At 30.2% G+C, this 13,215-nt stretch overlaps 1 protein-coding gene across 1 annotated transcript in view; it reads right to left on the bottom strand.

The window, feature by feature from the left end:
• LOC102606042 (THO complex subunit 2) overlaps positions 1-4,023 on the bottom strand; it is a 57,637-nt gene extending 53,614 nt beyond the window's left edge. The window contains exons 1-2 of the mRNA XM_006343116.2: positions 3,688-4,023; positions 2,926-3,051 (exon numbers count right to left, since the gene is read on the bottom strand). Coding sequence (XP_006343178.1) covers positions 2,926-3,051; positions 3,688-3,822 — 261 coding nt within the window. The 5' untranslated portion in view covers positions 3,823-4,023. The remainder of the gene's footprint in view (positions 1-2,925; positions 3,052-3,687) is intronic.
• Positions 4,024-13,215: the final 9,192 nt, after the last annotated feature.

Below are 13,215 nucleotides of genomic sequence, written 5' to 3'. Positions count from 1 at the left end.
AAGAAGATGAATTACAAGGCCTGGTTGAGCCGTTGAGGTGTTTTTAAAGCATAGTGTAGTATTCAAGATTCATGAAGGTTGGGGTGCAAGGAGACGGATCGTTTTTCAAAAAAGTCATAATCATAGGCTCTTGGAAGCGGGGAATCAATTTTTCCATACTAATCTGTTTCAATCCCTAGCACGAAGAAATGTGTGGTGTTTTACTTGTGCAACGAGAGGGTGATTCTGACAACTAAGAATTTGAGAAATGAAAAAAAATTACATATGTGTAAGGGGACGTTTGGTTTGAATACAAGTTATGATGGGATTATTTATGCTAGGATAAGTTATGTTGGGATTAGTTATGCTGGGAGTAGTTTTTATTGCTTGTTTGGTCTGTCGTATTCAAACTTATATTCATTGCATTATTTCAAGTATAAGTCGTTTGTTTACAAAAATACCCTCCACCTTATTTAGTTTTTTTTGTACATTTTATTTCCAAGCTGTAGTTATTCATTCTTACAAATAAATTTTTCATCTTGCTTAGCTTAAATATTTTTGTGTATGCATTTCCATGATTGTGTTGTGTGTTTTTAAAATTAAACTTTTATCTTATTTAACTTAAAATAAAACTTTCATCTTATTTAGCTTAAAAATGAAATTTCCATCTTCTTTAGCTTAAAAATAAAATTTTCATCTTAACTTCCATCTTCTTCTTTTTTTATGACAAGGGAAACCCGCAGCCGCTACCCTTTGGGTGCGCACAGGGTAACCCCCGCTCCTATGTAATAGCTCGCAAACCACATAGGAGAGGTAACCCGCACTAGGCAAGCCCGGTGCGACGAGCTCGACCCAGAAGGCATACCCCTTGCTTTTGCTGGCAAGGCATTTCGAACTTGAGACCTCCAACATGGAAGTCTCAAGCCCAAACCACTGGGCCACCCCGAAGGGTCATCTTAACTACCATCTTATTTAGCTTAAAATAAAACTTTCATTTTAAGTTTATTAAAGTAAAAGAAATTTTATCACTAAAGTTATCTACATTTTAATTGATATATAAAATATAATTTTTAAGTGAGTAATAAACTATTTAATTTTGAAAAATATGTAATTTAATATTGGAGTGAACATTTTAAGAGAAATCAAAGTATAAATAAACATAAGAATTAGGCAAATAAATCCAACTTATCATGTATTCATAAATTAAAACTATATTTATAAAATGTAATTTTTTAATTAAAAAATATATTATTATAAAAACAACAAATAATTAAGGTTGTGAATGTTATTATAAATGTTAAAAATTATGTTAATATACATGAATGTAAAAGTGGTGTATAAATGAGAGTTTAAGAAGGGTATTTTTGTTATTTTTAAGTTATCATGGGATTACTATTCCACCTCCCTGGAGAGATAACTTATCCCAGTACTAATTGTTAATCCTGGGAATTGGGATAAGCTATCCCAGCCTTTGCAACCAAACGGTGGATTAAAGGGTACTCAAAAATTATCCTGGGATTAACCCCTCTTATCCATCACACCAAACGACCCCCGAGTGTTTTATGTGCAAATGTAGAGGTGAAGATATGAACCACATCTCTACAATTAGCAACTCACTTGTGACGGGATGAGATGATTCCGAGTACAATGGTCATGCAACAATGGAGGAACTTATTAGTTAGACATAGCATCACATGTAGCCCCGCTAAAACCCACGTGGATCTTTTGGAAGGAGAAAAATAGAATAGCCTTCGAAGGTACAGAGAACAACTATTTACATTGGAGGAATAGCCTCAGTTCTAGTTTCTTTTGGAGTGATAGTGACCTCATGGTATAGTTATAGCATATTGGGTGTCATTCGTAGAGATTCATACTATGTAGTAGATTCTCTACTTTTTAGTATACACCTATGAGAGATTTCTCCACCATTAATAAAATCATTTATCTTATCAAAGGTTGTACTCAAAACTGTTAGTTTTAGCATTTTATATCCATATCGGCATAAATAAGAGGGATGTGATACACACAATATAGGTGTGATGAGGAAGTCATTTTTAAAAAAAACTACATAAATATATTAATAATTCATCTCTAAGATGGTGCTGTGTATTTACATCAAAAAGCAAAATCGAAAATGCATGCCTGGTTAACTATTCAGGGAGCCTATAATGATTTACAAGCTCAAATTAACACCAAAAGGAAAGGAAATATATGCAACGGCATTTGACCTGCCAGCTGAGTTATCAAATCCAAAAAGATCTACAAAATCAAACATGCACAAAAGCAATCTAAATTCAATAATTTGGAACTAACTCAAACCAGCGAAATTCAGATCTTACGAGTCTGATTGCTCTGGACTTCGCAGCAGATTGGTTGTTTCTAATGTCCTATACACCGGCTTCTATTAAGCCTATGGTCCCAAAGGATAACTTAGTGCTCCTATATGTCCCTAGAGAGCTTATCTAGCTACTTCACTGTTGCAATTACAATTACACTCACCTGCATCCTATTGTAACTCACACATATGTCCTGATAATGACCACAGAAAACCTGAGAAACTACTCCTATTTTCCACCTGTACCTAGTGCCACTAATGCTAGTCATAACAACATATAGTCAAGTTTGACCTACTGAAATGAGCTTTTTACAAGTCGATATTTGACTAAATATACTCATCAATTCATCAAACTAAGCTCATACTAAGAAATAGAATTCATAGAACTCCAACAAAGAAATTGATGTTTCAGGTTGGAGGTTTATAAGCCAAAATCAAGTGGTGTTTGTTTGATGTCCAGAGCAGCAAGTGAATGTGGCGTACAAAGATACCCTTGTACCCCTCATTTAAGTCTATTTTCACATATTAAGAGACAAAAAGTAAACAAATATGGACAATAATTTCAGGATTAATAGTTGACAATAAGAAGAAAAGGGAATAGGAAAACTCACATCCTGAGCCAGTTGGGTAACAATATCAGCCAAACTCGATCCTAGCTCCTCTTGGGATGCATAATCCACAAACTCCACACACTCTAATGCCATTTTACATTTCTGAAAAGGCAACTCACCTCGAACCTTGAACACCCAAAACAACCCAAAACAATCAATTCACAGACCTCAAAGCAACAAACCAATGAAAAGCAATGCTAACAAAAATATCCTTTCAGGGCCTGTTTTTTTTTTGAATTCTTTTTACATGATCTAATCAGTATGTTGCTTTAAATTCAATAAATTTACAAACAGAAACAAGTGTTTTGCAGCAAATAACCAACTAATCTCACCCAAAAGGATCCATAATTTATCGATTAGCTATTGATCGACTTTCCAAATAATCAAACATGTCAAAAAAATCACCTTTTCAGCAACTAACCAAGTATTTCAATAAATTGAATAAAGTTTTCAATCAATTATGTAATAATGGATTTTTTAAATTATCAAACTTGTCAAAAATCACTTTTTTTGCAGATAAACCAACTATTAGTTCAACAAATTGATTAAATTAGTAGTGAATTATCTATTAATCGGTTTTTGTACATAATCGGACTTCTTTAAAAAGATCACTATCTTCGCAAATAACAAACTAATGTTTCAACAACAAGAATGAATTTAACTCAATTATATAATAATGGAACTTCCAAATAATCCTAAGTATCTAAAACCAAACACAAATAATTAAAATTGAATAAATAAATAAATAAATAAAATGAATACCATAACCCAGCAGAGCTCATAAAGAAAGCGAAGAGTGGGAAGTGGTTGAGCGAATTTGAAGCTAGTGTTTCCATTTTTCAACTCTTTGATGGAGTCCTCTGTAAAGTACAAATACTCCAAAGGTGAAAGAGACATGTTTGTTGTCGAAGATGACAAACCCTACGACCTAGGGTTTTGGCACTTGCTTCTTAAGAATTAAGATAGAGAAACACCAAATCCTAATTTCGAAGATTTTCCATGGCGATATCAGCTTTTTTTTAGGGTTTCGAAACTCCAAGGAAAATAAATGCCTCTCTGCGACAAATTTCTGATCCTTCTCTTTTCTGTTTTTTTTTTCTATAAATATAGTTACTCCTACAATAAATAGTTACAACTTACATCCATGGGGTGTAACAAAATATAGGATTGATTTTTTTATTATTTTATTTTCTTTTATTTTATGATAAAAGACGGTTTGATATCTGTACTGTGTGTAAAAATAATGTCAAATTATTAAAGTATTTTAATTTATAATATCAAAGCTTATATTAAAATAGTGTCAGCACTAATTTATGTGTGAATTAACTTCAATCCTATGTACTAAATTTTACGTTAAAAAGAAATATTGTATATATATTCTTCTTTCTTTAAAATTATGTATTATTTTCTTATTTCATAAAACATATTATTCTTCTATTTTCATATATTTACCTATATAATTCATTTTTATATAGTTATTTAATATATAATTATCTTATGTGTAATTTTTATATAATATAAATTGCTAGCAAATATTATACATAATAATTGATAATACAAATAAAAGTGAAATCACTGATGAAATACTATTAAAAATCTTACATAATTGCAAAATTTTGAATGCACGTTCAACATTTTTTCAACATGATTCTTGTTTCATCGTAAAATATTTTTTCTTTTGAGAGCGTGACTCACGAAAAGTTTGCACAATAATAGACTAATTGTACTTATCCAATTATAATTTATAATAAAACTTAACTTAAATTTTATTTTAAAAATTATATAAACAAAAATTAATTATATACGACAATTTTAAGATATAAATTAATATTATAAAATTATATTACATAAAAATAATTAAGTGTATTAGGGACTTATTTATAAAATGTTAGATTTAAATGTTTTTTCAATGAAAAGAATATTAAAATATTGTAAAAGTGATTTAGTGTGGATGAATAGTGTCATATCAAATTTGGTGTGACATTATTCACACACTAAAATAGTGTAAAAATGGTATAGGATTGGAGCTTTAAAACACTAAAATTTACACCAAAATGCTTATATTTGTAACTTTTGTATTAGTTATGCTTGCACTAATTATGCAGAAATAGTATGTATTGCATATTTTTTAATATATATATACTAGTTTTTGGACACGTGCATTGCACGTGATTACCAATTCAGAAAAATATGTTATAGTAAATATTATTGCTTATTTAAGTGAAGATTTGAATAATAAGCTTTGCACACAATAATATTGCAGATTTTTTTATGAATGTTCAATGTGGATCATCATATATATCTCTTATTCACGCGAACCTATGAAGATGGTCAATGAAAATTTTATTAGTTAAATGAATATATTTATTTCAATTTGCTGAGGTTCAATCATGTAATTGGTCGTATCTCAATAATATTACCTTATAGACGATATTTGTTGTGTATTTTTTTGGTCATCTAACTGTTTGCACGTGTATTTCACGTAACTATTTAGATGTCATATGAACATGTGAAGAGAATAACTACATTTTATTTTTTAGAACTAATTTTTGAATATTAATTTTTATTTTATAAGTTATAACATAATAAATGACATTCTTGGTGTTGGCTCTCATATTGACTTCTCAATTGACTGTGTAAATAAATCAAAGTTAGTTATCTGACTGTCCATAGTTAACTGAGAAATGTTTCTTTTTTTTAATCGGAAAAACTAAAAGTTGAAATTAAAGAATATATTTTATCTATGAAATCATATATATAATCACTTGTTTATCTTACACCGAACAAAGATGTAGTTCATATACTTGTAAGCAATTTTCAATTTATTCAATAAAGCATGATTCGTTTAAGAAAAAATAACAGCATTGTGTTATCACATATATGGGTCGGTATAATAATATGAAAAATTATTGGTCAAAAGTTAAGATAAGAGAAGATGAAATATAGAAACAATTAATGTAATAACTATGAGAACTCATAATCTCATAACTAAAGAATGTTAAAGAGTGTGAATAACATTTGCAATAATTAGTAATAACTAAGAGAATTTATAATGTTATAACTAAAGAATTAATGTGCAATAGTTGTATTTCTAATAAATTTTATACTAACATATATAAATAGGACTTTTAATTAATGTTGCTATATTTTTATATAGTTATTAGATTTTAATTTAGTGTAGGGACAAAATGAAAATGTTTCTTCCATATTATTGAAAATAAATTTATTTTGTAAATGATAATTTTTAAATGATTCATATATATTCACATATTTTCACATTTGTTGTGAGTTTTTAAAAAAAAAAAGAACTCGAAACAATTTAAAATAATATATTTTGAAGTTAAAAGATCTTGTTATCTTGATGATACATTTGTGACATATATAATAAATTAATTTAAATACAAATACATACCTATATATATATATATATATATATATATATATATAAAGCTGGATAGAGGAGGTGTAGATTTGATGTCAAATACACACCAATAAATATTGTGTGGTAAAGGAAGAACATACAAAGAAGAGGAAATTAATGACGAACAAATGAAAAAATTAGTCTGTTATTTAGTTCAATTTACAGACATTTGAATTCATAAATTATGGGATGAGCTAATTAATTCATGCAAATTTATTTGATTATTGTATATATTATCCAAATTGATGGTCTTTCGATAGTGCCAATCGAGAAGTTCATTAGTCAACAATTCTGAGGAAAAAAAAACAAGGCAGTTCACTCAAACATCAAAGATCACTATCAAAGGGGGAGGTAAAGACAACCGCATTTTGACAATAATAATTATGGTGTGTTCTTTGACAAACAATTAAAAAATAAGAGAAAAGGTGAAGGTACAAAACGCAACGTAGAGACACCAGAGAAATATTGAGTGAAGGGAAAGGATAGATACGTTTCCTGTAATCCTCAAGATAAAATTTCTCCTCTTTTTGCTTAATTATTCTATTGGTGGTAGAACATTGAAGCATATAATCAAAGGGGAGTTAACACCACTACCATGTGTTGACACCCAATTTTGGCCCTCCACAATATAAATAATCATCAAGCTTCTTAAATTTCAAATGATTTGAAATAATTGACTTTTTAAAATTCAAAATATTTTTCAAGTTATTTTTGTCACTTTTTATAATTTTTATATAATATATATGTTTTATATAAATTTGTATATAATTAGTATAGTTTATGAATATTCGAAAACCTTCTCAAAAAGATTTTGTTAAATATTTGGTTAATTAATAGTTTATACTTTAATTTATTTAGTTTATAGTTAAGTTAATTATTTTATTTCGTTAACATTAAGAAGCTCATTGATTAATTTATATTAATTCATTTTATTTAGGATTTAGCCGAATTTGTTAATTTAAATCAATTTAGCTAAAAAAAAATTAAACTCCAAGATCTAACCCATCTATGACCAACGTTTTCACTCCTTATTGGACCATTTAAAGGACCAAATTCTGGGCCTTTCTTCCCTCTTTTCAGCTGCCGAGCAGACCCAATTTAATATATATTCCCAGCCCAATTATTTTCCCAAAAGACCACCAACGATTTCCAGCAACATACAATACAGCAAACAATACCAGCCGACCCCACCCCCTTTACTCACGTCTTCTTCCTCAATACAACGAGCAGAATCCAGAAAAATCGTGATCTAGCCCAACGACCTGCAAACCCAGAACCTCAAATCAACCCGAAGTCGCGATCCAGTCCAGAAAAATTGGGCAGCCGCGTGGCCCTTTCCTCTCTCCTTATCGTCTCTGTACAAGAACGTGGGAGAATATCCGGGTGGAGCGATCTCCTTCCGAGTTCGTTCTTGCTCAAAAAATCAACGTTCCTCCTTATCAATCCGTTTGAAATGGTACGAATTGCAGCTTTCAACCCTTGTCCTCTAAAAAAAATTCGAATTTCAAATTCGAAATCCATCCAAAAATTCCACCCAGATTTCCCCCCTTTTTTTTAACCCTAGATTTCCTCTATTTAAACCTCCTTTCATCTTCATTGTGAGGGTTAGAAAAGTTGGCCAAAAAAAAAAACTTACAACACATAAGAGGAACAACTTATAAGATGTTAGAACAAAGTAGAGAATATATACAAAATACGCTCAAAGTAGGAGAAGAGGCTAGTTTCGATTCTTGGTTTCATTCCTTTAGTTGTTCATCACTCTCCAGAATCTATTGAGACTTGAAGTTGGTGGTGAAGTCGCTATTAAACTCGTCTCGTCTCAGCTCGCTGCACTTAAAAAGGTAGACTTCATTTCAATTTTGACTTTTTAGTTGATGTGCTGCTTTGATGAGCTGAAGCTTGTTTGTTAATTTATTTATCTTCCTTTCTCGACTGCCTTTATTCTTCTCGGTTCATTGCTTATGTAGTAGCCGAGTGATTGAGTGGAGTTGGTGTTTTGGTTGTTTGAGGCATAAGGCGTGCTCTTGTGAATGTTGTTGTTTTCGTGAGTATTAGAGGTAGAATCTTAAGCTAGTCGATGTGGAGTTTGTATGTTGCATTATTTATTGCTTATTGGAGGCAGTAGCATGTTCTTCCTCCATTTTTTTTAATCCCTGATTTGTTAGTCTCATTATCATCTTGTTGCTAGACTTATGTCTTATAAATATGCTAAACATGTTTATCCTTTCCCACATTCCTTCATTAATTTGCAGGTGTTAAAATCCCTTCATTATTGTTCATATCTGAAATTATGTGAATTCGTGTCTTATCTTATTAATATTATTTTGATTGATTTGTGCATGTTAAAGCATTTAGGTTCATTTTTGTATCACATAAGTTATTTTCTATCTTGCTTAACTGCATGAGAGCATAAGGTGTTTACCTTTACCTCATTATTTGGAGTTCCCTGTTGGTTAAGAAGGAAAAGATTGTTTATGTGTATTACTTTGTCAAGATAAGTTAAATGTTGTTTATAGTAGACTGTTTCTATGATTTTAGTTTTTTCATAGCCTCATATGTCCCGTTTTGAAGTGTAGTTACATCGTTTCATGTGATGAGAAGCATGTTTTGACCCATTTATTTTCTGTTACTTATTATCACTAGAATATTTGCTCTTTTAATTGTTTGTTGTTGATTTACTGTTGGGTGTGATAGGTTTATTCAAAGCCACATGACCACTAGTTGATCATGGCTTAATTATTTCAAATTGGAAATTTTAGGATGGGGCATTAATTTATCTATTGCTGAAGTTTTGTATCTGCTCAATTCTGACTATAGGCTTAGTCGTTTAAGGTTATTGAAATATCATAGATGTGGATTTAGGGTCCTTTTTGTGATACCCCTTGTCTTTTTACAGTGTTTAAAATTGAAGTGTGGTGGTATATAAGTTCAATTTACTTGGCACTTTCTTATATTAAATCATGATTCATTATTTATTTATTCTCATTCTTTGTCTTGCATGTGAAATTTGCCCGAGTTCACCACGAACTCCTATCTCCTTCCTATTGCATTTCGAGAGAGCCGTAAAGGCTCAAATTCCTTTTTCGAGTCAGTCAGCCATTAAAACCGGCGAACAGGTCATTTTGAAAGAAGAACAAGTCCTTCAAAAATTGACGAACAGGGATTAGAGCTGATACAGATTTCTATACACTAGGTGTATACGAAAAATGAAAGAGGAGGCTTAAAAGGCCCATCCGTTATGTTGCAAATTGTATTTTGTTACTTTTTGGGCCCAAGCCCACTTATCTATTGTCTTGCTAGAATTTAGGACAGGTGAAAAAATTGAGCCTAAGGCCCAAACAATATTTTATTTTCTGTTAGTTTAGGACAGGTGCAGATGACTCGAATGGGCCAAAGGCCCAAAACGAAAATGGGCCAATATTCTGGCCCAAGCGGACAGGAAAACCAGATTTGGGTCAAAATCTCTTTCCCTCCTTTCCTTGTTGTGTTTGTTTACTCGTTATTATCTGTTATTAATCTTAAATTTAAAAATTTCAAATCCCCAAAAGACACTTATTCTGAATTAATCACTTAACCAAATTATTCGTCTTTCACCTGACTTAAAAAATAAATAAATAAGTTTACAAAATACTTTACTTAAATAATATTTCAATATTTTTCTATTTCTCCCTTAAAATGGTCCTAACTATATAAAAATAAGTTCATTTTTGCAATTCAAGTTAAGTCAAATAAATTTAGCCAAATAGTTAATTACCGGATAACCGCGTGTTAGCGGGCATTTCGGGTGCTTTCAAACCCTTCCCGAAATGCTAATAAGAACCCCGAACCCCCTTTTAAGTTTTTCATTAGATTTTTGTTTTAGTCTTTTGAAAACAATAGTTTTCTTGATTTTTCTTAAAAATTAAGTGGCGACTCTAAACCAGTCTAGTAATATTTTTTAAATAAAACACCATGCACTTAGCAAGTTACAAATGGACCACTATTAGCAACTGATTTAATTTTGATATGATAAAATTATTGCAGAAAAGGCAGCACCAAGTTGTCATACAACTAATGGCACAAGTAATACACCGACAAAAATGTACATTTTCTGTTTTCACCAAAAAGAAATCTTTCTTTCCACTCACAACTTGACAGTAATCAACATATACTAAGAGCAAAGGCATCACTTACATCCTTATTCGAACTCACTCAATGACAATAAATCACACGAAATCTTTTAAAATGCAAGAAGAAGAAGAGTAGAAGATTAAAAAAAATGTGGTTGAAAAAAATGAGAGGAATCCCCTCTATTTATAGTCAACAAAGGGTGGTATGAACAAGTATTTTTTGTGTCTTATCGAAAATGTCATGACCTTTTTAGAAGTCACAACCTTTTGGAAAAGTCACAACTTATTGAAAAAGTCACAATTCATTGGAACAGTCACAACTCTTTGAAAAATCACAACCCTTCAAAAAAAGTCACAACTTATTGAAAAAGTCACAATTCATTGGAACAGTCACAACTCTTTGAAAAATCACAACCCTTCAAAAAAAGTCACAACTTATCAGAAAAGTCACAACTAATCGAAAAAGTCACAAACTAAGTTAGGAATATTATATATATATATATATATATATATATTTATATTTACGAAGATACCCTCCTCAAATATGGTGGAAAAGATATAAAAAAAATATTGAGAGACAATTAAGTCTTTAATCATATTAATGCATGCATTAAATCCTCTTACATTATTAATATCATGGATTCTCATGTAGTAATACACACATCAATAGAGAATAGAGTGTAGCATTAATTATACATATATTAAAAAGGTGTTCCAAACAAGATATTACCAACATACAAAATTAATGCATGCATAATTTTTATAGTACACTCTACCAAATAACTCCTAATAAATTAGTCCAAACATTTGATATTATTATTATTATTGTTATTTTTGATAAAAATAAGTAGCTTTAGATCTATTTTTTGTTGGACCTCTTTCTTTGGAATTGTTTGATAATGAGCAACTTTCACATATAGCAAACATAAAAAATCATATTTGTATGCTATAACTATAGTTTGTATAATTGCGCTCCATAGCAAACATAAATATGTATATTTCGCTATACATATTACAAAAGAAAAGCAATTGTATAATCTGTTTCGGTAGACATATACAAAAGATCAATTGTATAATATGTGTTTGTATAAAGCAAGAAAGAGAGAAAGACAAAAGAAAACTGGGTAGAAGAAGATAGTATTTGTATAATCATAAGTGTATATGACGAAAATATATGCATTTGTATTTGTATATACAATTTTCTCTCGCTTTATACAGACACAAACGCAATGTATACATTTGTGTTTGTATAAAGTGAGCGAGGCGAGTGAGAGTGCGAGCGAGATCTGGGAGAGGGGAACGAAAATATATTTATATATACAATTTTCTCTCGCTTTATACAAACACAAACGCATTTTATTACATTTGTGTTTGTATAAAAGCGAGAGAGGCGAGGGAGACTGCCTAGCGAGAACGAGAGTGGAGAGCGAGCTTCACCAGGAGAGAGGCGACATAGCAACAATTTGCTATGGAGTACAATTAAATCAAACTATGGTTATAACATTTAATTTGAATTAATGGTTTGCTATTATATACACTTTTCCCTTTCATAATTGCTAAATGAAAATGGGCCCATGTGGACATATTCACCAACAAAAAAATTGATAAATAATTATATACGAAATAAGAAAAAACAATTTCTTATTAATGATTAAAATGTCAATCGTCTTACAGTAATTTATTTGTTGAGTTTAAAATAATTAGATTTTGTCTAAATCTACGAAGTTGAAATTCAATATGAGGAAACATGAATATGTTTTAGTAGCATTATTTTCTAATTCAACCACATACACGAGCAACTAAATTGGTATTAATTTTATTCACTTAGTTAAAAATTATTTTTTTGTTTATCACTTTAAATTGTTGTATATTAAAAAGTATTATTAATAATAAAAATCAATAAAACAAAGTAGTTTGAAAAATAATAAGTAATTATATTTCTAATATATATCAAATATGAAGATCGACCTTTTTTCTCGTTTTAAATATTTCATCAATACAATTTAAATACGAAAACATTTCATGTTTGAAATTTATGCATTATTTTTAAGAAATTGTAGCTTAAGAGAAATGTTTTAAAAATAATTGTTTTCCACATTTGTTCTGATTGTTAAGAAAAAAAATAAAAATAAGATAAGAGTAGTAAACCTACCTTTAATCCGGGGAATTATGACAAAGGTACAGTATTACAATAAATAATTAGTTTTGTAAAATATATTTAATTTTGCGCGTCTGTGTGACACCTCAAAATTTGGTACGTTGAGTTTGGAAAGAAAATGCTAGGAAAAGTTGTTGGTGCGGGTTTCTATGACCCTACTTACAGATCGTAGGAAGTTATACGGGTCGTAGAATGGCAGTCGTAGAATCTAAGATAGATTTTGGAAAATTCAAGTCTTAGATGAAGGTCTACGGCTCAATAGGACGAGTCGTAGAAATCTCTACGGGCGGTAGGAAGTGCTCGTAGGAATGATCCAGTGTTAGTTATTTTTGTTACCTCGCGTTCTACGAAGGAGACCTACTAGTCGTAGAAGTGTCTACGGGCTGTAGACCAGTGCCCGTAGTATTCAAACATAATACAAAACAAAATATTTACAAAGTAAATTGTTAACTTCGAATTTGAAAAACTATAACAATATAATTGTAACTTTCGATCTTAATACAAAATAAAATATTTACAAAATTTTACAAGCCCAAATTTGAAATAATATATCTAAATATTGAAAACTATAAACTAACTAAAAATATATTAACAAAGTAGAT

Source organism: Solanum tuberosum, unplaced genomic scaffold (assembly GCF_000226075.1).
Source record: "Solanum tuberosum cultivar DM 1-3 516 R44 unplaced genomic scaffold, SolTub_3.0 scf00042, whole genome shotgun sequence".
Taxonomy (NCBI): Eukaryota; Viridiplantae; Streptophyta; class Magnoliopsida; order Solanales; family Solanaceae; genus Solanum; species Solanum tuberosum.
This window is presented reverse-complemented; position numbering and strand designations above follow the sequence as displayed.